The sequence below is a fragment of the Pistacia vera genome, unplaced genomic scaffold (genome assembly GCF_008641045.1).
Source record: "Pistacia vera cultivar Batoury unplaced genomic scaffold, PisVer_v2 Contig374, whole genome shotgun sequence".
Lineage (NCBI taxonomy): Eukaryota > Viridiplantae > Streptophyta > Magnoliopsida > Sapindales > Anacardiaceae > Pistacia > Pistacia vera.
Window position 1 is genome coordinate 2,047,591 of NW_022196195.1, and position 25,174 is coordinate 2,072,764.

Sequence of the window (25,174 nt, forward strand, 5' to 3'; positions counted from 1 at the left end):
TTGCATTTTTGCCATTCCCGGTTAAGTTACAATGGCTAAGATCCTATTTTTTTTTTTTACAATAACAGAGATTAAAACATATGATCAAATCACCTTGTAGAAAACCAATTTGGGATGTTGTGCAACGAGCATAGTTGTTTCTGCATTCATGCAAGTTGCCATGAGGATCAACCGTTGGTGGAGCTAAGCTGACCTGAATCTGATTAATAGGAAAGGAAAAAGAACTCAGATAGATTTATCTGGGTGCTCAAGTCTCACCATTTTTAAGGCAGCTTACAGGCATCACGAGCCATGAAACTTCATGCTTCAGAATCACCCACCATCCATGCGCCAATTGTGAGAAACCAGGTAGCAGTTAATCTTTGCTCAAGACAATAAACTTTTATGAACCATCTTAAGACTATTGCTCAAGACAATAAACTTTTATGAACCATCTTAAGACTATGTTTTAATGAATTTGAGCATCTGAAGAAAGTAGTTTATGTCTAAATTTGGAACTACTGAGTATAGCAAGAAACCAAGAATCTTTAGGAACCTTTGCAAATGGATGACTTTTGGGAAGAACATAAAGGAAATGTTTTTCATTTTGTTGCATTGTATAGATGTAGGACTTACCTGCCATGTATCATAAGCTGCATTTAGAAGAAAAAGTTGAGTCTTAACACTGGCAATCAAGTGCTGAGGAAAAACACACTGTAAATTAGAGGAAATATGTTGTCCACGTGCAGACAGCCCTGCAATATGCAGGCAAGCCCCGAGCCCCCCTATTCCGCTCTCTTCTGCGAAGTCCAGAGCACCCATTTGTGTGTGTTTTTTAATAGCTGCTGGTGAAAATAATTTTAACATAGACTTTATGGTGAATGATCTTTATAATTTTGATTCCCAATGGCTCAGAATACATCCATTTGGAATTTAAGTTTTTTCCTGAAAAATATATGCAAAAATACATATTTATTCAATTTTTTTGGACACTATTAATGTATGAGATCATATGATATGTTAGTGAACATGAAATCAGTATACGTCACAATAACTTTTTCTTTTGTTATCAATGTTTTATGCTTTATTGTTTATTCAAACTTTTTTTTTTTTTTTTTTTTTTTTTTTTTTTGCAGGCTCTAGAAGCTGTACAGATGGTGCTGAATATGACCAGTAATAAAAGAATTGATGTTGAATTGTTAGAGAGAATTATGCTACAGGTGGTGGTGGATTTGGAGGTTTTGGCAGCCAACAAGGATCGGCTTTTGGTGGGGGTGCTGGAGGAAAGGAAAATGGGGCAGAAAGGGAAAAGACCAGCTGGGTGTTGCCTTTTATTATCTCTTTTTTTTTTTTTTTTTTTTTTTTTTTTTGTTAATTCTGGAATCTTAATGAAATAGCCTCTTTCTCTTGTTACTGTGTTATTGGATTGCTGTTGTTCTTGCTTGTGATTAGTTTATGTGCATTGTTGGTCTGTGGTTGGGTTATTTGTGCTCTTGGTTATACGTTGAGTAAGGTTTGGCATGGAAGGGTATGGAATTGCTATTGAGTAAGGTTTGGTATGGAATTGCTATTGAGTAAGGTTTGGTATGGAATTGCTATTGAGTAAGGTTTGGTATGGAATTGCTATCGAGTAAGGTTTGGAATTGCTATTGAGTAAGGGTATGGAATTGCTGTTGAGTAAGGTTTGAAGCATGGAAGGTTTGGCAGAAGGGTATGGAATTGCTGTTGAGTAAGGTTTGAAGCAACAAAGGGAGAAGAAAGGAAGGCATCTGCAGTAAGGTTTAAAGCATGAAAGGAATTGTTGTTTGTTTGCACTGTACTATGATTAACCAAACCTTTTCATTTGTTTTGAGACACCCTCTTATTGCAAGTGCTGTATTTGGAGCTACCAAGTCAAGCCAGCTTCAGGAGGTTATAAACGCATGCCAGGCTGAGCTCACAGCCGCAATTGTCGCAGAAATCAATAGAATCCATTCAAGGTTTCCTAATTCGTGTCCCTGATTTATTTCTTTGTACAGACTTCTGTACTTATATTTATGAAAAGGACAAGGCAACTCCCTTGGAAGAAACATAAATAGAACACAGTTTCCTTGTATAGACTTCTGTACTTTTAGGCTGTTGTTTTATCAGTTCCAGGCCTATTTTAATGAATCTGAACACAATTTTAATGGTTTTGATGAATACTGTATGAGATTATCTTTATGAGATTGTTTGGTGATTGAGGATCTTTTTGTTTGATGTTTTGAACGATGATATTAGCTGGTGATGAGTACTAGATAGCTTATGCGAAAACTACATTGCTTAAGCATCTTGTTTTTTATATGGATTATTTGACACAAATTAGCCTTTGTTGCTTAATCAATGTGAGCTATCGCTTAAGCGATCAAGGGTTATCTATACTAGATTGCTTAAGCGAGAGTTGTATCACTTAAGCGAACTTGTTTTTTATAGGGATTATTCGACACAAACTAGGCTTGGTCGCTTAAACGATGTGGAATATTGCTTAAGCAATCAAGGCTTATCTATGCTGAATTGCTTAAGCGAGAGCTCACATCATTTAAGCGATCGTGTACTTGAAGATTATTTAGACACAAATTAGTCGTGGTTGCTTAAACGATATGGGCTATCGCTTAAGTGATCAAGGATTATATATGTTGGGTCGCTTAAGCAATCGTGTACGTGAGGATTATTTAGACATAAATTAGTCTTGGTTGCTTAAACGATATGGGATATCGCTTAAGCAATCAAGGCTTATCTATGCTGGATCGCATAAGTGAGAGCTAACATCGCTTAAGCGATCATGTACTTGAGGATTATTTAGACTTAGCCTTGGTCGCTTAAGCGATGTGGACTGTCGTTAGACTTAGCCTTGGTCGCTTAAGCGATGTGGACTGTCGCTTAAGCGATGTGGACTGTCGTTTAAGCAATCAAGGCTTATCTATACTGGATCGCTTAAGTGAGAGCTGACATCGCTTAAGCGATTGCGTACTTGAGGATTATTTAGACACAAATTAGCCTTAGTCACTTAAGCGATGTGGGCTATCGCTTAAGCAATCAAAGCTTATATATGCTGGATCACTTAAGAGAGAGCTGCATCACTTAAATGGTTGTGTACTTGAGGATTATTTAGACACAAATTAGCCTTGGTCGCTTAAGCAATGTGGGCTATTGCTTAAGCGATCAAGGCTTATATTGAAAGTTGGAATGCATGGAGAATGATGCATGTGATACTTTAATATGTATATTAGTATTTTGCAAAAAAAATTCAGTCAAATTGAAAACAAGTAAGGTATGGCTTGTTACCTTAAGTCCTTAGCAACTTTGGAGACTTTTAATTTTAAGATAAATTAAACAAAAGAGTATCCAAACTAAGGTAAAAGAAGAATTAGGCCAAGAGAGACATTTAGGGTTCTTAGAAATTTTCGATCTCTACACTAAAGTTGATATATCTTTTTCTTTATTTATGTAGCCTTGTAAACAATTCAATAATTGTTTTGGACTTCCTTAAACAATTCCATAATTATTTTTGGAGTTGTAAATAATTCCATAATTATTATGAAGTTATTAAACTTCTTTAAACAATAACATTGGATTAACATCTAATCACAATTAACAATTTAACTCATTAATTATTTACATAACAACAATTTAAACCTTAAATTGTTTATATGTTTACAATTACAACCCATTGTTAAATTCAATTTAACATAAAGAAATTGATTAATTATGAATTGGAATTCCGCTTAATTCCAATTAGCAATTTAACTCTTAAATTGTTCATAATAACTAATATAACCCTCCATTGTCTCTAATTTAATGATAATAATATAGAAAACTTTATTACCCTTGGTAGGTGCTAGCACACCTTGGATAATCAACTCTTTTTGTCTATTTCTTCATTCTCCTTAGTTTTTATGTGTGACTTCTTAGGTTCACTATGGCTTAGCCGTGGGTCTAATATCATAGTCTATTCCGATATGTTTTGTCATAACTCTTTATAAACAAAACTCTCACTGATTATGATAGGCATCTAACAATACTCCATAACCCCTAAGTCACAATGAAGATATACTCCAACGAACCCTTCTATAATCATATGCGATGTATAATCAAATTTTTCTGTTGTCTAATCCCAATTAAGAATGGATTCATGGTATGTCAAAATCCTTATCTTAATTTTATATCAAATTGACAATCAATACATATGGAACGTGTCACCATGAAACAACATTTCAGGGAACATTTTATACCCCGGTCGGAGATTTCCTTCTTCTAATGTATCTTGACATTTGTCTAGGAACTTGATATCAATCTATACCAAGTCAACGGATCCCATCTTGACTATCACTTGTCTTCACACATAAACAACACATGACTAAAACGGCTTAACACATGACATGATTAGCCTCGTGTTTATACACTATATGAACCATATGCGTTTATGCAGAATCCAATTGTGATATCTCAGGTCTAAGGATTAATAATACACTAGTACAATCTTATAATGCATCATTTACTACATTTTAAATGTCCATGTGATTCATCATAAATGGTCATATTCGATTGACAGTTCACTAACCGCTTATTCATGCTAATGCCCTAGTGATATAACTTTTATAATCACCCACAACGGAGGCATTCAGCATGCCTACTATTTAATATTATTGCCCAATTAATATTACCTATGTAGGGAATACTTTGATGATTTTGATCTTCTAAAGATTTGTATCATCCAAACATTTCACATGTAATACATATATATAAATTAAGCAATAAACCACATGTGAAGTGAGAACACTTTCTTTTATTAATAAGATAAAAATGTATATACAAAATATATACATTAACATATATATACACACAAAACATAATACCTTAGAACCGATGACACGATTGGTTCCTAGGGCATGCACTAACAAAACTCCCACTTGCATTAGAGCCAATCGTTGTGGTATCTAATACCCATCTTCTCAAGGTGATGATCTAATTGCTTTTGTGTCATCGCTTTAGTACTTAGGTTAGCTACATTATCTGCTGAAGGTGTTTTTTGCAGCAAAATTTCTCTAGCTTCAACAAGCTCTCTCAAAATATGATATTTACGCTGGATATGTTTTGATTTCCAGTGTGCTCTTGGTTCCTTTGCTTGTGTAATAGCACCATTATTGTCGCAAAATAAGGTTATTGGATAACTCATGTTCGGAATCACGTAAAGTTCAGTTATAAATTTGCATATCTAGACACCTTCTTTTGCTACTTCTGAAGCGGCAATATATTCAGCTTCTGTAATGGAGTCAGTAGTGGTCAACTGCTTGTAACTTTTCCAACTAACAGCTCATCCATTACATGTAAAGATGAATCCAAATGTAGACTTTCTATCATCCATATTTGATTGAAAATCAGAGTCTGGGCACCCTAGATTTTCAATTCTAAACCTCTATAACTGGGTATTAAATCTTTAGTCCTTCTCAAGTACTAAAGATTGTTTTAATTGTTGACCAGTGTTTCTCTCTTGGATTTGATTGATATCTACTCGCAACACTTACAACATAGGCTATATTAGGCCTTGTACATAGCATTGCATACATAAGATTACCTACAACTGAAGTGTAGGGTATATTACTCATCCGTTGTCGCTTCTAATCAGTCTTAGGACTCATATCCTTAGAAAGATGTAGTCCATGACCACAAGGCAAAAAGCCTCTTTTGGAGTCTTCCATGTTGAACTTTTTCAACATTTTCTCTATATACATGCTTTGAGATAACCTTATCAATCCTTTTGCTCTATTTCTATAAATGCGAATTCCTAGGATGTAATTTGCTTCTCCCAAATCTTTCATTGAGAAAGCCTTTGACAACCACATCTTAACTTCGATCATCATGCCAATATCATTTCCCATTAATAATATGTCATCTACATATAATATGAGGAAAATCGAGACATGATCTTTTACACACTTATATACACACGGTTCATCCATATTCTTTATGAAACCAAAAGTCTTGATCGTTTCATCAAACCAAATATTCCAGCTTCTGGAAGCTTGCTTCAATCCATAAATGGATCTATGTAATTTGCACACTTTATGTCTCTCAGTACTAGATACAAAACCCTTAGGTTGTTGCATATATATGTTTTCCTCAATAAATCCATTGAGGAACGCGGTCTTGATATCCATTTGCCAAATTTCATAATCATAGTGTGTCGTTATGGCTAGCATGATTCTGATGGATTTAAGCATTGCAACTGGTGAAAAAGTTTCATCATAATTCAACCCTTGTTTCTGAGTATAACCTTTTCGCTACCAATCTAACCTTATAGGTCTCCACCTTTCCATCTTTGCCAACCTTTCTCTTGAAGACCCATTTACAACCAATAGGAACTATTCCTTCTAAAGGTTCAACAAGTGTCCAAACTTGATTAGCGTGCATGGATTCTATTTCAGAATTCATCGCTTCTAGCCATCTTCCAGAATCGATATCTAATATCGCTTCTTCATAAGTTTTAGGATCATCTCCATGATCAATTTCTCCCACTGAAAAAGATTCAAAAACTTTTTCATGTAGAAAGCCATAATATCTCTCTGGAGGTCGAGATATTCTAGAAGATTTATGGGCTGGAACTGTTGTGTCATGCGTTAAAGGTTCTTGATTTGGTTCACCTGTCTAAGTATTATCGATTTGAGACTCTTTGGAATATTCCTTGAGTTTAATTTTTTTTTCCTGCACCTCCTTTTTCTAAGAATTCTTTCTCAAGGAAATGTGTGTTTCTACTAATTGAGATTATTTGATTAGTAGGGAAGTAAAATTAATATCCTAAACTTTCTTTAGGATACCCTATAAACCAACCTTTTTTAGATCTTACATCCAACTTGTCTGTTTTGACAGTCTTGACATAAGCTGGACAACCCCAGACCTTTAAATAGTTAAGACTAGGTGGTTTGCCACACTATACTTCATATGATGCTTTCTAGATTTATTTAGATGGTGCTCTATTTAAAATATGCACTTTTGTTTGTAGGGCATACCCCCACAAGTAAATCGGCAAGTCCGTAAAAGTCATCATTGATCGTACCATATCCAATTAAGTATAATTTCTCTTTTCAGATACACCATTGTGTTGTGGTGTAAATGGAGGAGTTAATTGTGATATAATCTCATTTCCTTTTAGGAAATCTCGAAATTTCGTACTTAAGTATTCACCTCCACGATCTAATCGTAGAATTTTAATACTCTTTCCAATTTGTTTCTCTACTTCATTCTTGAATTCTTTGAACTTTTCAAAAGATTCTGATTTGTATTTCATGAAATACAAATACTCATACCTTGAATAATCATCAGTAACGGTAATGAAATAATGAAAACCTCCTCTGGCCATTTCAATAAATGGTCCACATATATCTGTATGTATTAATTCCAGCAATTCTTTGGCCCTTTCCCCTTTACTCTTAAAGGGTGACTTGGTCATTTTTCCTTGAAGACAAGATTCACAGGTCGGATAGGGTTCTAAACCGAACCCAATGAACTTAAAAGTCACTTTCTCCTAACTAGATTACTCTTTTGTCTCCTATATGACCTAATTTATGATGCCAAAGTAATTTAGGATTAATTTCATTTTCAGTTCGTTTATTGGTTATGGAATTCATTAAGCTATAGCCATTTAATTCTAGCACATACAAACCATTTGTATTGATAGCTTTGCCAACAAGTTTATTTCCAAATTAAACTAAATATTCATTTCTATTGAACTGTACAATGTAACCATATTTACATAATACAGAAACAGAAATTATATTTCTAGGAGCTTTAGCAAAATACAAGACATTGTACAAATACAAAAGGTGTCCTGATGGAAGCATCAAACTGCATGTTCCCATGGCTTTGGCAGCAACATTTGCTCCATTCGCCATTCTGAACATGACTTGATCTTTTGCCAGAGCAGAACTATTTAACAGATCCTGCAAACAAACACAAATGTGTGAAGTAGCAGTTGAATCTAATATCCAAGATGAATTATTTGAACTAACATTTAATTCAAATTCAATGACATAACATTAGGACATACCTGATCTAGTCTTCTCAATGAGAAGAGCTTTAGTCTTCTTAAGACTTTCTAGATAGAGAGGCGAATTCCTCTTCCAGTGCCCATTTTCTTTGCACCAAAAACATTGGCCCTTGTCTTTAGATTTATTGGCTTGAGGTGCAACATTTTTCTTAAACCCCTTTCCCTTGGGTTTTGTTCCCAATTTCTTTTGGAATTTCATTGGCTTTTTCTTTTTTGTCTTACTGGAAGAAACCATACTAGCAACCTCCTGCATTTTTCCTTTTCTTTCCTGATCATGAAACTGTTGAATCTCATTCAACAAATCAAGAAGTTTTCTCTCAATCCTACTGAGATGATAATTATTGATGAAAGGTGTGAAATTTGAAAGTAGAGATTGGAGAACTAAATCCACCTTGAAGGTGTCTGGCATTTCAATTTTCATGACATGTAATTGCCTCAGAATATTAATCATTTTAATGACATGTTCTTCTGGTGACACACCCTCTTTCAACTTCATTCCAAATAAAGTTGAACTTAATTCATATTGTTTTATCCTTGAATTTTCACGGTACAACTCTTGTAACTTGAGGTAAATTTCATTAACACTTTTCATCTTTTCACAATTTCTCTAGAGCTCGTCACTCATCGATGCCATCATATAAGAGCAAGCTTTAAGTTCATCTTCCTTCCACCTTTTATATTCATTATGCTCATCAGAAGAAGCATCAGAAGGAAGAGGTTCAAGCATAGGCGTTTCTAAAATGTAGGCTGCGTTTTCTAAACTTAATATTATTGTCAGTTTCCTCACCCAATCATTGAAATTACTATGGCCAACTAACTTGTTGTTCTCATCCAGGATTTTCAATAGTAGATTATTCATCTTTTATGGTTTAATATATTATGAGAGATGCTGCAAGGAAATTAAAAACTTATGAGTGTTTTGTCACATATATCTTTTATTAAGCTAATCTAATTAGGTCCCACTTTTATTTAAATCCTATGCTTCCTTGGATGAAGATTCAGAAATTTCGCTAGATTAAAATTTTTAGTGGGGAATCAAATTCTTATCAAATTTAATAAACCTCATATAATAGAAATCTTGGTCCATTAAATTCAATAAGTAAGAAACTACTTCCTTTTATATCACCATATAAGTTATGATTCATTTCATTGCCTCTAGTTTCAGATACCTCACATAATAGAAATTTTGGTACTCTAGACTAGTTAAATCCAACCCATTATACTTTCTTAAAATAGAATTTCTATTATACATTCACATAATAGAAATCTTGGGTACAATGAAAAATTATATCCAAGAACTAAGACAATCAATTCTATGTCATAAAATTAGTATCCCTCACATAATAGAAATCTTGGGATCTCTAATTCTATGGCAAAAAATTAATTGACTCATAATTAAAGGCTTAGACTTAATATTTTAATTAGAGAAGATTTAAAGATTAGGTTTTGTTTTAGGTTAATGTTTTAATATCTTCCCTATACATATCCACCATATGTATCAACTAATTATAAAAATATAAACCTCAAACTACAAACCTAAAACTAAATGTCATGCCATAAAATTAAGTTTCAATACTTCATATAAATATTAAAATTTAACTGTAAATAATGGCATAATTAATATGCATAAATCATACAAGTGTATTACATGCTTAAATACGACATCACATGTTATCAAACATAACAAATATGTATTATGTTAATAAAACACATATGTATATCTCATATATCTCATATATCTAATAAATTGCCCATTAATAATCATTAAAAAAAAAATGAACTTTAGGGGATAATGTAACACTTACATTAAATAAGCAATTATACAACCAACATTTGGCAATGAAAAGTTTGTGAATTAAATTTATGTTTATCTTATCACATGGCATATTAATAAACATTAATGATTAATCCAATTAATTTTATCAAAGACATAATTAATAATTAAATTGTGTTCACACTATCTTTCCATGTTGTTGGCACAAAGACAATTTCACCCTTAACTCTTTAAGGCAAATTATCTTAATTCTCATTGATGTCCATTAAATCCCATATTTATCAAACATAATGTAACATGACAAATTACGCCAAAGATGATCAAACAACCCTTTTTGCACCTAATTAAAAAATATGCAATAATTTCTCACATGAACAAAACTCATCTCCATGCATCCATGAACATTTCAATTACTATTAAAACATTAAAACTTTTTGAATTATCTAAACAAGTATGCTAATTAATCAGCAATTAATTTACAAACTTGTCATGGCCAAAATTTCACATAATCAAAATTATGTGAACAACATCAATTTTCGTCAAAATTTACATATAGCATCCATACAATGTCCTAAACACCAAGAATCATATTCTTCAAGCCATAAATATTGAACAAGCAATATTTTAACCCAAATCTCATTTGGCCAACTTCAATAAAAAACTAAAATTTCAATTAAATCTTGATGTTTGTGCCATAACCATCATGTTTTTCAAACAAAGATCATAAGAACATAAAGTGCAATTAAAAATTTTAAAACTTAAGCCATGACCGAATTTTGCTAGTTAACTAACATGATCTGGCATATGAAGGATACACATGTATGGATCTACAATTCTTACAAAGCAAGTTAACATATAACTTCACAAATCAAAATTTGTAAAATTACACAACATTATTCAACATATGAACATGCACTTTTTGGCCAATTTTAGATAAATAAGAATTAAATCCTTGGCTCTGATACCATTTGAAACTTGGAATGCATGCGATACTATATATATATATATATATATATCTTAGTATTTTGTAAAAAAATTCAATCAAATTGAAAACAAGTAAGGTATGGCTTGTTACCTTAAGTCCTTAGCAACCTTGGAGACTTTTAGTTTCAAGAGAAATTAAACAAAAAGTATCCACACTAAAGTAAAAGAAGAATTAGGCCAAGAAAGACATTTAGGGTTCTTAGAAATTTTTGATCTCTACATTAAAATTGATATATCTTTTTCTTTATATATGTAACCTTGTAAGCAATTCAATAATTGTTTTGGACTTCCTTAAACAATTCCGTAATTGTTTTTGGAGTTGTAAATAATTCTATAATTATTATGAAGTTATTAAACTTCTTTAAATAATAACATTGGATTAAAATTTAATCACAATTAACAATTTAACTCTTAAATTATTTACATAACAATTTAACCCTTAAATTGTTTATATGTTTACAATTACAACCCATTGTTAAATTCAATTTAATACAAAGAAAATGATTAATTATGAATTGGAATTCCATTTAATTCCAATTAGCAATTTAACTCTTAAATTATTCATAATAATTAATATAACCATCCATTGAATCAAATTCAATAATAATAATATAAATAACTTTATTACCCTTAATAGGTGCTAGCCAACCTTGGATAATCAATTCTCTTTGGCTATTTCTCCATTCTCCTTAGTTTTTATGTGTGGCCTTTTAGGTTTACTGTGGCTTAGCTGTGGGCCCAATATTATAGTCTATTCCGATATGTTTTGTCATAACTCTTTATGAACAAAACTCCTACCGATTATGGTAGGCATCTAACAATGTTCCATAACCCCTAAGTCATAATGAAGATATACTCCAACAAACCCTTTTATAACCATATGCCATATGTAATCAAATCTTTTCGTTGTCTAATCCCAATTAAGAATGAATTCATGGTATGTCAAAATCCTTATCTTAATTTATATCAAATTAACAATCAATACATATGGAGCATATCACCATGAAACAACCTTTCAGGTAACATTTTATATACCCCGGCCAGAGATTTTCCTTTTCCAATGTATCTTGACATTTGTCTAGGAACTTGATATCAATCTATACCAAGTCAACGGATCCCATCTTGACTATCACTTGTCTTCACACATAAACAACACATGGCCAAATCGGCTTATTAACACATGACATGATTAGCCTCGTGTTTATACACCATATGAATCATATGCATTTATGCAGAATCCAATCGTGATATCTTAGGTCTAAGGATTATTAGTACACTAGTACGATCTTATGATGCATCATTGACTACATTTTAAATGTCTATGTGATTCATCATAAATGGCCATATTCGATAAACAGTTCACTAACCGCTTATCCATGCTAATGCCTTAGTGATATAGCTTTTATAATCACCCACACTAATACCATTACATGATATTTAACAGAGGCATTCAACATGTCTACTATGTAATATTATTGCCCAATTAATATTACCTATGTAGGGAATACTTTGATGATTTTGATCTTTTAAAGATTTAATCATCTGAACATTTCACATGTAATACATATAGATAAATGAAGCAATAAACCACATGTGAAATAAGAACACTTTCTTTTATTAATAAGATAAAAATGTATATACAAAATATATACATTAACATATATATATACAAAGCATAATACCTTGGAACCGACCACAGGATTGGTTCCTAGGGCATACGCTAACATATATATACTAGATCGCTTAAACGAGAGCTGAATTGCTTAAGCGATCTTGTTTTTTATATGGATTATTTGACAACCCCATATTAAGTAACGTTAATGTTAACTTGGGATGTTCACAACATCACAAGATTCGGGAGAAAAGAAGGAAATTAGCCTTGATCGCTTAAGCGACATCGGTTATTAACATATATTAAGGCCATTTATGGAGGATTATTTGACACTTTATTTCTATTAACACATATTAAGGCTATTTAAGAAGATTATTACCGTTAATTTATACCCCTGACATTCACAACATCAAAATATGACAGCTCTGATATGTGACTAACAACCCTATGATACATAGAGAAATGTCATAGCACACTAGTGCGACACATTAGTAGAAACGTACCTCATTTCATAAATGTGGATGGTATGATTGAATAGACAGCTGACCCACATTACGGAATATAATTTCTCACTCAAACGTTCACAGTATCAAAAGATTGAGGAGAAAAGAGGCAAATTGGCCTTGGTCGCTTAAGCGACGTAGGCTATCACTTAAGCGATCACAGCTTATCTATGTTGGATTGCTTAAGCGAGAGCTGACATTGCTTAAGCGATTGTGTATTTGAGAAGGATTATTCTAAGTACAAAAGCAAATTACCCTTGATTGCTTAAACGATGTCAGATCTCGCTTAAGCGATCCTATACAAATAAGTCATGATCGCTTAAGCGATAGTCTACGTCGCTTAAGCAACCAAGACCAATTTTCTTTGTACTTGACTATTCCTTCTCAAATTCAAGATTGCTTAAGCGATGCAGCTTTCTTTTAAGCGATTCAGTGTATATAAGCCTTGATCGCTTAAGCGACCAAGGCTAATTTGTGTTTAAATAATCATCAAGTACACGATTGCTTAAGCGATATCGGCTCTCGCTTAAGCGATCCAGTATAGATAAACCTTGATCGCTTAAGTGACCAAGACTAATTTGATAATCTCATAAAGTACTCATCAAAACCATTAAAATTGTTTTCTGATTCACTAATAAATGTTCAACAAATTAAGAGAAAAACTTATAAAACAGTAGCCTAAAAATTTGTCAACCAAGATCCTCACTCACCAAACAATCAATTAAGAGAAAAACTGAGGAAATTATATTGATTAATAGGATGCAAATACAATAAAGAAATCTAGAAAATGATAGTTCCAGCAATTCTAACATTTCCCAAAATAACAACCTACCAAAACATGCATTTTGTCTCAACTAAATGCACTTTCAATCCCTACTCTAAAGATTCCATGGATCCGGCCAACCCTTTCTAACTAAATACACTTTCTACTACCTAAAAAACACAACCAAATCTATTCCATGCTTTTGTATCTCCACTAGCTTCAGATGCCTTCCTTTCTTCCTCCCTTCGTTGCTTCAAAGTTTTTGAACCATTAATAGACAAATTGCTAGGTCTAAGAGAAATCTAACTATTTCAATGTTGTCTTCATAAACTGCAACGTGGAGAGCAGTGGAGCCATTTTTCCTAGTTTCTGTGATAACCCTTCCATGGCGAACAATTTCTTTAAGTAATTCTAAGTCGTTCTGCTCAGCGGCAGTACATGCAAAGTGACCCATATCTCTAGAATTAAGGTTTGCACCATTTTCCGTAAGAAGTTTGATCACATGTTCATGACCACCCAGCATTGCATCCCATAATGGTACATTCCCATCCGAGTCTGCCATATGTGAAAATTAAATTTAAATCACTTTTGAAATATTTGCAGGACTAATTACACTTAGCAGATGCATGAAGACGAGTTTAAATCCTCAATCCCAAAATATTCTAGGTTGAATATTATATTAAGTAATCATTTACTTGAATCGTAAATGAAAGGGGAAATTTATCTAAAGTGTAGTAGGAAGAATATGGCAACTCAACAACACAGGACACCTAATAATATGGGGCCATTAAAAAGAATTACAATGTGGTAGGATCAGGTGCATATTTAAGTAATATACGGTTGACTATAGAAGCCTCATATAAAAAGTTGAAATAGCATATCAGATAGAGCGACCTCATGACAAGGACAAGAACACACTGCAAAGAGTTTTTAAGTCAACAAACTGAAGATCCTAGCTCAATAAATTTATTGATATTATTTTGAACTAGATATATAAGTTGAAAGTGTAATTCTAGCTTGACAGATTCATAGTGACTAACTGAAGATCCTCAAATAGATTTGTAATTTCATTGACATTAGATTTGGATGATGCCAAATAAAAAAGTTGTTTTCCCAGTCTGTATCATTTAAATTATCTTTGATGTTCAACCTTTTAGCCATCTCTGACTCATAAAAGCTTTCCTTCAAGTTATCTTCGTAGTGTGAGTTCACCAGCTGCTTCACCTTTTCCATCAACTTCTTGTCTATTCCATGGTTCTCAACCTGCAAAAAGCATTTTCGTATTAGAATGAAGTGTTGATCAAATATTCAAATAAAGAAAACCCCATCTTTTTTACCTGAAAGAAGCCCCATTTCTCACAAGCTTGATGCAGAAGTTCTATTGTTTTGTCCCTCTTCTCACCTTCGAGATCATTGAAATCTATCACAAGGATCTCCATTTTTAGATTTGATCAAACACAACCCAAGAACCTAAACCACTAAATAGAAATAATAACCCAAACTCACTCCATTAAATCTTTGTAAATAGAAATACAAAATAGAAAGAGGAGAATAGAAATATAAAATACAAAGAGGAGATACACATACCTGGACGGGGGCAGATGATTAAAAGGCCATATTGGCCTTGAATTTAATTAAAATGTTAGGTAGTTTTTCAGTCTTTACTAAATGACCTGATTTTTTATTAAGACAAATTAATAACAATTAAACACTAATCATGAGTTAATTAAGATTAATGAAGACATTGAGTAATCTTTCCAAAATTATACTTTGTAGCAAACCCAAATCAAAGAAATTGCTCCCTTCCCTCCTGCCATTATCGTCGGAACAGCCCTCCTGTTGCTATTTGTTCTTAGCAAAACCGAAGCCCCTTCTCCTCCTTCTCTACATCTTCTTCTTCCTCTGCCATTAACATCTTCTCCGCCTAAGATTTGTTTCCTCCTCCTCCTGACATTTCGTCCAGGTAGGGCTTAATGAGACCTCTTTGGATTTGGTGATACATTTATTCCACTTAGGAATTAGAGGTTGTTTGGTTGAGGGTCATCCTCAGTTACTGAGGTAACGTTATCTTATATTACCATGTTTGGTTGTCAAATAATATAAGATTCTAGTAATCTTCCAAAACCAATAGTAATCACTATTAGTTATATATGTGGTAATCTAATTACCTCCATTTTCTTCAGTATTTTAAAATTACTTGGTAATATTAATTTTCAGAATGTCAAAGAAAATGAGAGTGAAGTTTGACAAGTATTATGGGAGTTTTGATAAAACCAACGTGATGGTGCTAATTGTAATAGTATTAGATCCTTTGTATAAGATGAAATATGTGAATTTTTGCTACAAAATAATTTATGCCAATGACTTGCAAAAAGCTGGGATGATGTCTAGAATCATGAAAGATGTGTTACAACGATTGTATAAATTTTATGAACAACATGCATCAAGTTTAGAAGAAAGTCAAGCTTCCAGTTCCTTTCACACCATGAGAATTCTTCAGTCTTGGGCTACTGGTGCATGTTGTGATGATAGTGATATCGACCCCCTCATGGAAGCATATTTGGAGGAGATGGAAGAGAAATACATGATGAAACAAAACAAAGTTAGAGTAGTACCTTTCGAGAAATGTGAACCCGTTAAGAGTGATTTGATGTCTTGAATTGGTGAAGTAAATACATGCAAGTATAAGGTTCTCTTGGTATAAGGTTCTCTCGCATATGGCAAAAGATTGTCTTTGAAATTTCGGTGTCCACAGTTGCTTCCGAGTCAGCTTTTAGTACATCGGTCATGTACTTGATTAATTTGGAGTTGTTTAACTCCACATGTTGTGAGCCTTAATTTGTACACAAATTGGTTAAGATTAGGGTGACACGGGTAGCGGGTAGAACCGGAACCGGGGGTAAACCGAACCGAACCGGAACCTACCCAGAACCTGCACTGTGCGGTTAGGTTCCGGTTCCAATTTTTTGGAACCGCTACTGCGGTTCCGGTTCCGTTCTTACCCCCGGAGGAACCGGAACCGGAACCGACCTTTAAAAGGGTACCCTGTTTGGAACCTGTAGGGGTACCCTGTTTGGAACCTGTTTGGAACCTGTTTTGGAACCTGTTTTGGAACCTGTTGGAACCTGTTTGGGACCTGTTTTGGAACCTGTTTGGAACCTTTTTGGACCTATATTGGAACCTGTTTTTGGAACCTGTTTAGAACCTATTTTGGAACCTGGACTATAATGAATATTTGTGAAATGTAAATAATGGGGGAGTTTCTATTATTTTACATATAAAAAATTTAAAATAGAAAAAGATAATTTTTAGAATAATCTAATTAATAAATATACGAATACAATTATACTTATTACATATATTACACCATAAAGCTTTATATATTATAATACATTAATATTAAAGTTTTGTCAATTAATGAATAATTAGAATTATGATCCAATAAAAGTTGTTTTACATTTTTAATGTTATAAAAGAATTATTTTTGAATAAATAGTATATTTGATTAAGTAATAATATTTAGTTATTTACTTCAATTATCAAGTCAGTAATCTATAATAAATTAGTAATTAATTATTATATATAGATAAATTGATAAACATTATAAATTTAATTACTAGTTAAATATCATACTTAATCAATTATAACATTACATTATAGTTAAATGATTACTTAATTAATTATAATTTTATAACATTACTTAATTGATTATAGTTAATTAATTATACTTACATTAATTGATTACTACTTAATTAATTGACTTTATTATAAACATTATTACAAACTTAATTAAATGATTAAAATTTAATTAATTATAATATTACTTAAAAATTTATAGTATGATTATTTAATAGTTAATTAACTATAACATACATTATAGTATGTTATAACTAATATACCTTACATAATTAAATAATTACTTAATTGATTAGAGTTATGATATTATATTTTAAACATTAGTATTACTAATTTGCTATATAAACATTAGCACATACTTAATTGAATGATAAGAAATTTAATTATTATAACATTACCTTATAAACATTTTATTATAAACTAATTAACACATTACATATAGTTTAAATATTACTCAATTAAATTATAATATATTATTTACATTATATATTATGATCACTTACTTAATTATAGCATTACATAGTTAAATAATACATAATTACATAATTAATTATGAATTTATACATTACATATAATATTACAATTTACAATTTACATATTATTCCATTACTTAATTAAACATAAAAATTTAATTAATTAAACATTACCTTATATATTTATATAAATTACTTAATCAATTATAACATTCATTATAAACATTAGTATATTAATCAAATGATTTGAAATTTAATTAATTATAATATTAAATTATAGATTATAGTATGATTATTTAATTCATTATAACATTACATTATACTATTATAGTATGATCTATAAGTAATTAACATTACATAATTAAATAATTACTTAATTGATTGAGTTTATGTATTATATTTTAAACATTAGTAATTACTAATTTACTATATAAACATTAACACAATACTTATTGAATGATAAGAAATTTAATTAATTATAACATTATCTTATAAACATTTCATTATAACATTAATTAAGCATTTATATAGTTAAATAATTACTCAATTAATTATAATATATATTACATTATATTATGTTACTTACTTAATTATAGCATATATAGTTAAATGATTACATAATTACTTAATTAGTTATGAATTTATAACATTACTTATAAACATTAGTAATTAACTATTATTACATTACTTAATTAAACATTAAAAATTTAATTAATTATAACATTACTTTATATATTTGTAATATGATACTTAATCAATTATAATATTCCATTATAAAACATTAGTATTAATTAATGATTTGAAATTTAATTAATTATAATATAAAATTATAGATTTGTAGTTGATTACTATTCATTATAACATGAACATAACTATTTATAGTTGATCATATAATTAATATAACATTACATAATATATTACTTAATTAATCATGAATTATGATATTATATTTTAAACATTAGTAATTACTATTTACTACATAAACATTAGCACAATACTTAATTAATGATAAGAAATTTAATTAATTATAACATTACCTTATAAACATTAATTAAGCATTACATTATAGTTAAATAATTACTCATTAAATTATAATATTATTATTTACATTATATTATGATCACTTACTTAATTATAGCATTAATATTTAAATGATTACATAATTACTTAATTAGTTATGATTTATAACATTACATTATAAACATTAGTAATCTACTATACTATTACATTACTTAATTAAACGATTAAAAATTTAATTAATTAACATTACTTTATATTTGTAATATGATTACTTAATCATTATAACTTTCATTATAAACATTAGTATATAATTAAATGTTTGAAATTTAATTAATTATAATATTAAATTATAGATTTATAGTATGTTTTAATTCATTATAACATTACATTATACTATTATAGTATGATCATAATTAATATAACATTACATAATTAAATAATTACTTAATTGATTATAAGTTATGATATTATATTTTAACATTAGTAATTACTAATTTACTACATAAGCATTAGCACAATACTTAATTAAATGATAAGAATTTAATTAATTATAACATTACCTTATAAACATTAATTAAGCATTACATTATAGTTAATAATTACTCAATTAAATTATAATATTATTATATTATATTATATTATAATCACTTACTTATATAGCATATAACTTAATATTGCATAATTACTTAATTAGTTATGAATTTATAACATTACATTATAACATTAGTAATTTACTATACTATTACATTACTTAATTAAACGATTAAAAATTTAATTAATTATAAATACTTATATATTTGTAATATGATACTTAATCAATTATACCATTCCATTATAAACATTAGTATATAATTAAATGATTTGAAATTTAATTAATTATAATATTAAATTATAGATTTGTAGTATGATTACTTAATTCATTATAACATTACTTATACTATTATAGTATGATCTATAATTAATATAACATTACATAATTAAATGATTACTTAATTGATTATGACATTTATTATAAACATTAGTAATTTACTAATTTGCACAATATTTAATCGAATTATTATAATTTATTAATTAAACATTATATATAAATTTATGGTACATATTTAATAATTATAACATTCTATTATAAACAATATTATAATACTTAATTAAATGATTAACAATTTATTAATTATAATATACATTATATTAATAATATATTACTTAATTATTATACATTACATTTACATTGTAGTATGATCACTTAATTAATTATAACATTACAATTTACATTGTAGTATGATCACTTATTTAATTATAACATTACTTTTCTAATATTAATTTACTAAATTATATTTGGTATATTATAAATACCAATTAACCAATTATACATTAAATTAATAAATTTATAAACATTAATAATTTATTAACTTATCAAATAGACCCCTGGCAAATGGCATGTTAGTAATTAATATAGAATTGTTGTTTGTTTAAATGATTTTGGTGAAGTTATTTTTAGTGAATTGTGATGAATAATTGTTTGTGTTTTGGTTTTGATTGACGAATTTATGTGAATTCTGATGAATTGATTGATCAGTGTTCTTACAATTACAGTTATGAGTTACATTGGACACAAATGAATGAATAACGAAAATTTGTTAGGGGTGTATTTGTAAACTTATAAGGTGTTTTTGTTATTTTTTAAACTAATAGGGGGGTAATTGATTTTTTATAGGGTACCCTGGAAAGGAACCGGAACCTGCATTTTAGGTTCCGGTTCCGGTTCCTTGAATTGAAGAACCTGTACTGTGCGGTTCCGGTTCCGGTTCCTTTTTTTAGGAACCTGTACTGTGCGGTTCCGGTTCCGGTTCCCCAGAAAAGTACAGGGTACCCGGAACCGCTCACCCCTAGTTAAGATGTGCACATATACCAACTCCTGTTGAAGATTACTTGGAGGATGCAGAAGCTTATGATTCAGGTAACTTATTAATAACAATCTCTTATATTCTTATGTAGTTAATTTCTTTCTACATAAATTTGTTCAATGTTTTTTAACATACTAATTGACTTTCTTGTATTTATTGTGTAGAAATGAATGCATTTAATGAAGGAATATCCCTTGCAAATTTACAGCATGAAAGTTGAAACATAAGATATGTTAAATCATATGACAATCTTGCAATCTTTTTCATTTGGGATTGATATTGTGTTTTGATTTTATTTTGCAATGTTATGTTGTTTGCGACGTGTGATTGAATTTATGTTGGACTACCAACTTTGATGTTATGTTATTTAAAATAGTATGTAATTTTAATTTTGGGAACAATACATGGTACATTTGTACTTTTTGTGTACCGTACAGGGTACATTTGTACTTTTTGTAAATAGATTGTAGGGTGCATTTGTAATTTTAGCAAAAAATTGAGGTGTATTATAATTTTTATAACTTATATCTGTCATTTTTGTGAAAAGTAGGGGTGTATTGTAATTTTTTGGGTTTTGGGATGTAGGAACCACTGCGGGTTCCAAGGGTTTTGGCCGAGTACCCGGACCCGCCCAGTCTTACTGTTGAGCCCCTACAGGTTTTCAAACCTGTAAACAGACCCCTATTTGAGCCTATGTGGGTTTTCAAACCTACAAACAGCCATGGCAGATCCTAAGGCCTGACAATGCACGGGGCAACAAGCCCATGTACCACTATCACCCAACAGCTTACCAGTAGCTAAAATCCGTAACAAGTAGTAGTCTTTCACCAGGCCAAGCCATGAGCCCCACCATGGAAGGCACTACCTTGGTGCATTATTAAGGCAATAGCTTGCTACAACCCAAACAGAAGCTTCTCAGCCGTATGAAACCCATCACTTTTGGCCAATCTCCTATACACAAGCAACAAAAACATTATTCAACCCAAATCTCATCCACAATCAAATTTCACAAATCAAACACAAGAATTCCAATTTGATGAAGTTTTGTTCACGAATTGAGTTGGTTTAAGTCCATGGAGTTGTGATTGATTTGTTTTTCAAAATCTAGTATCGTGTTATTTACTTGGGTTGAATTGATTTGACCAATTAACTTCAAATTCCTACACTTAGGAAGAGACCTTCAACTATTTTTTATTGCTTTAAGTATCAAACATGTGATGTTAAGAAGGAGAAAATATCATTTTCTTTTGGTTGTGTTTATATGACTGTCTAAAAACTGGGAGAAATTGAATAATTAAAAAAAAAATTGTTTGGTTTGGGTTTTTACGTAAGTAGCAACAATATTTGGGCTTGATTTAACTATTAATCCGCTATACGGTCTTGAGATTACGGATTGGCAACAAAGCAAGGCGGGGTTGGATTTCCCATTCCCCATCCTCGTCCCCGCTACGGGGATGACGAGGAACCCTTGTCACAACCCTGCCCACCCCGAACTAGTGGGAAAAATCCCCACACTACAGGGAGAAAATCCCCGCCTCATTCTCACATTGTAGGTACAAAATCCGGGTCCCATTATACTCACACATTGTAATATTTAAATCTAATCAAATAATTATATAATAAATATCAAAAATTCTAAACTAAAAATCATCAAACCATTGTTTAATAATAATAACATAACAAATATAACTATTGGTCAATAATATTACATAACACATTGTTAACTAGAAAAATATAAATAAACTAAAATAAACACATTCATAGCTTTTCTCTCTGGTCCACTTATTTTGTGGTCATTTTATAGTAGAAAAATTTGTCACTGCAATTTCCTATTAAACAAATAAAGAATATAATTTAGTTGATATATAACAATAGACTAATATTACCTATCATATAAATGACTAAAAGAAGAGAAAAAAAGAAAGAATATATTATAATACCTCATTTTCCACATCACTATTATCATAAATTGTCGAATAAGAATCTTGACCTAACATAAAAATAAAAATATACATTAAAGACTAATACAATTTAATAATTTTTTATTTTTTATTGTTGAAGCAATAAAAATTTGATTTGATTACCTTTTATATCAGCCCATAACCAATTCTGAGAACACATCAATGCATCTAATGTATCTGAATGACTATAGTTATATATGAAGGGTTTTTTTTTTTTTTTTTTGGTAATTATATAAATATGTAAAGGTTAACTTAGTAATTTTATGTTGGGGTTTAAGCGGGGCGGGGTGGGGTGGGTATGGGGCAGGGAGATATCTATCCCCGTCCTCGCCTTGTCCCAGTTTTCAGGGATTTTTTTTTGTTCTTGTCCTCTCTTATTTCAGAGAATCCCCACCCTATATGAGGTAGGGTGAGGTGAATCCTCAAATTTACAGGTAGAATTGCCATCTCAAGTTGAGATCACTCAACACCCATTTATCCACTAGAGAAACAAGCAAACTGAAAGCATTAAGAATCATGAATTAATGTTTGCATAAGGTCAAGTTGTATGTGTTATTCATAGAATAAAGATAGACTGAATAACCCTTCTTACTAACTTTCTCTCACAAACATGATATGACAACTTACAATTGGTCAACTCACAATTGGTCAAGTGAAACCCATTGTTGGGCATGCGAGACCCATTAAGCTGTCCTACCGACATCTCTTAGCCACCATCACCATGTCCCAACATCCCCTAGCTAGCCACCATCAAACATCTCCCACCAAAAAAAAAAAAAAAAAAAAAAACAAAAAAAAAAAACAAAAAATAAAAGAAAAAAAAAAAAAAAAAAAAAAATTAAAAAAAAAATTAAAAAAAAAAAAAAAAAAAAAATTTAGGAAGTCTTTATTTTTAATCATTGGAAATTCTCTTATGACTAATTTATAGGATTATCAAACCAAATCCTATTGAAATAAGAATTCTACTAATTCTTAGTAATAGAACAATGAAATGTGAAAAATTTTACTCCTAATTAACAAAAAAATAAATGATATGGAACTCTACAAATACTAATCTTAAAACTAATCATGTTCCTTCTACATCAAAAAGTTTATATGTGATTGATCTCAAAACTCGTAATTTAAGTTGGTGACTTGTAATTGGCGGATAGCTTTTGTTATTATAATCATAATCTAATTGGTTTTATACATCAAATGTAGACATGACACCTGAATTGGCTTGCCTCATTGAATTGAATTAGTACTAGTAGACATCGCTTTTTTAGTAGAGCTTTTTTAGTAGATGAAGATTCTTAAGAATGTTTTTTATTGTGGTGACAAGCGTGATCAATTGATTCATAGTTTGAATAGTCTCCTATATGGTAACTTAGACATTTTGATCTATTCTACCTTTACAAATGATGTTAACTCAAAACCCATTCTCTTTCTATGGTTATTGTTATTGTTGTTAATTAATATACATAAAATGGGGGTAGGTTGATGGGACTGGCAAATCTAGTGTGAGTCGAATCTCTAGTGTATATATAGCTAATTTGTGATAATACTTTGGATTCAAGTGGGTTCGATTGACTCACTTAGGCATCGGAGGATTCTCTCTATGTGGCACTCCAACTAGCCCCTTTTGACTCTGTTGTTGCGTTATAGGTTGAAGTCTGCAAGATTTTCATGGATTTAGGACGAAAATCGGTGGATTCCGAGCGGGAAAAGACCATTCACCTGGACAATCAGATTTCAATGTCAACAATTAATATTGATTCATTTCTAAATTTACTTTGTTGTTAATTTTTATAATACAATTGACGAGCTTTCCAATTTTGCAAGAATGATCTTGAAATCTTAAAAATTGGAGTATATGATTGTTGATACAAGATTTTGTACCAACTAGAGTGATTCGATCGACCTTGACGGGATCGGAACTAATGTGTGTATGATTACGAGTAACCAACAGTGAGTAAATAATAAAATGCAGTAAAGTAAATGACAGAGAGATTTTTAAAGTGGTTCAGTGAGATGAACTCTTGAGCCTATGTCCACTGTTTTTATATTTACTATGAGAGCTTACAATGACAATCCTAGAAATGTTTTCTAACCCTCTTTATCATTGTTAAAGGGGGGTTTATATACAGAGTTTATACAAAGGAAAAAGCGAAAATAAAGGGATTACAATTAAGTTCGAAATGCAACTCCGATATTCTCATGATTGAGTGTTGTGATTGCGCAAAGATTATTGTCGATCTAATCCTTCCCAAGATATCCGGGATATGAACTTATTTGTGAGTTGGTTGAACGACTACAGGGATTGGTCACGACTAGCTTGCGCTAGGTCAAGCTTATAACTCAATGAGCTTATGCTAGGTTGGACAATCGGTAGTGTTGAGCTGGTTCTGGATCGAGCTATAACATTGTAATAATCCGAACTTGGTGGAAAAATCACATACAACATCTACCCCCTAGTGTTCGATGCTTATTTCAAGCTTCGAAGACTATTGCTCGATTTGATATT

General features: G+C 30.7%; 2 protein-coding genes across 2 annotated transcripts; both read right to left on the reverse strand.

The window, feature by feature from the left end:
• Positions 1–37: 37 nt before the first annotated feature.
• On the reverse strand, positions 38–894 carry LOC116140655 (pectin acetylesterase 10-like). Its single transcript, XM_031426251.1, has 3 exons — positions 616–894; positions 278–304; positions 38–199 (listed from the first exon to the last, which is right to left on the reverse strand). The coding sequence occupies exons 1-3, from the start codon at positions 844–846 to the stop codon at positions 44–46; spliced, it is 414 nt and encodes a 137-aa protein (XP_031282111.1). The 5' UTR covers positions 847–894; the 3' UTR covers positions 38–43.
• A 13,036-nt stretch (positions 895–13,930) lies between these two features.
• On the reverse strand, positions 13,931–14,239 carry LOC116140632 (potassium channel AKT1-like). Its single transcript, XM_031426234.1, has one exon. It carries the CDS (start codon positions 14,237–14,239, stop codon positions 13,931–13,933), a length of 309 nt encoding a protein of 102 aa, XP_031282094.1.
• Positions 14,240–25,174: the final 10,935 nt, after the last annotated feature.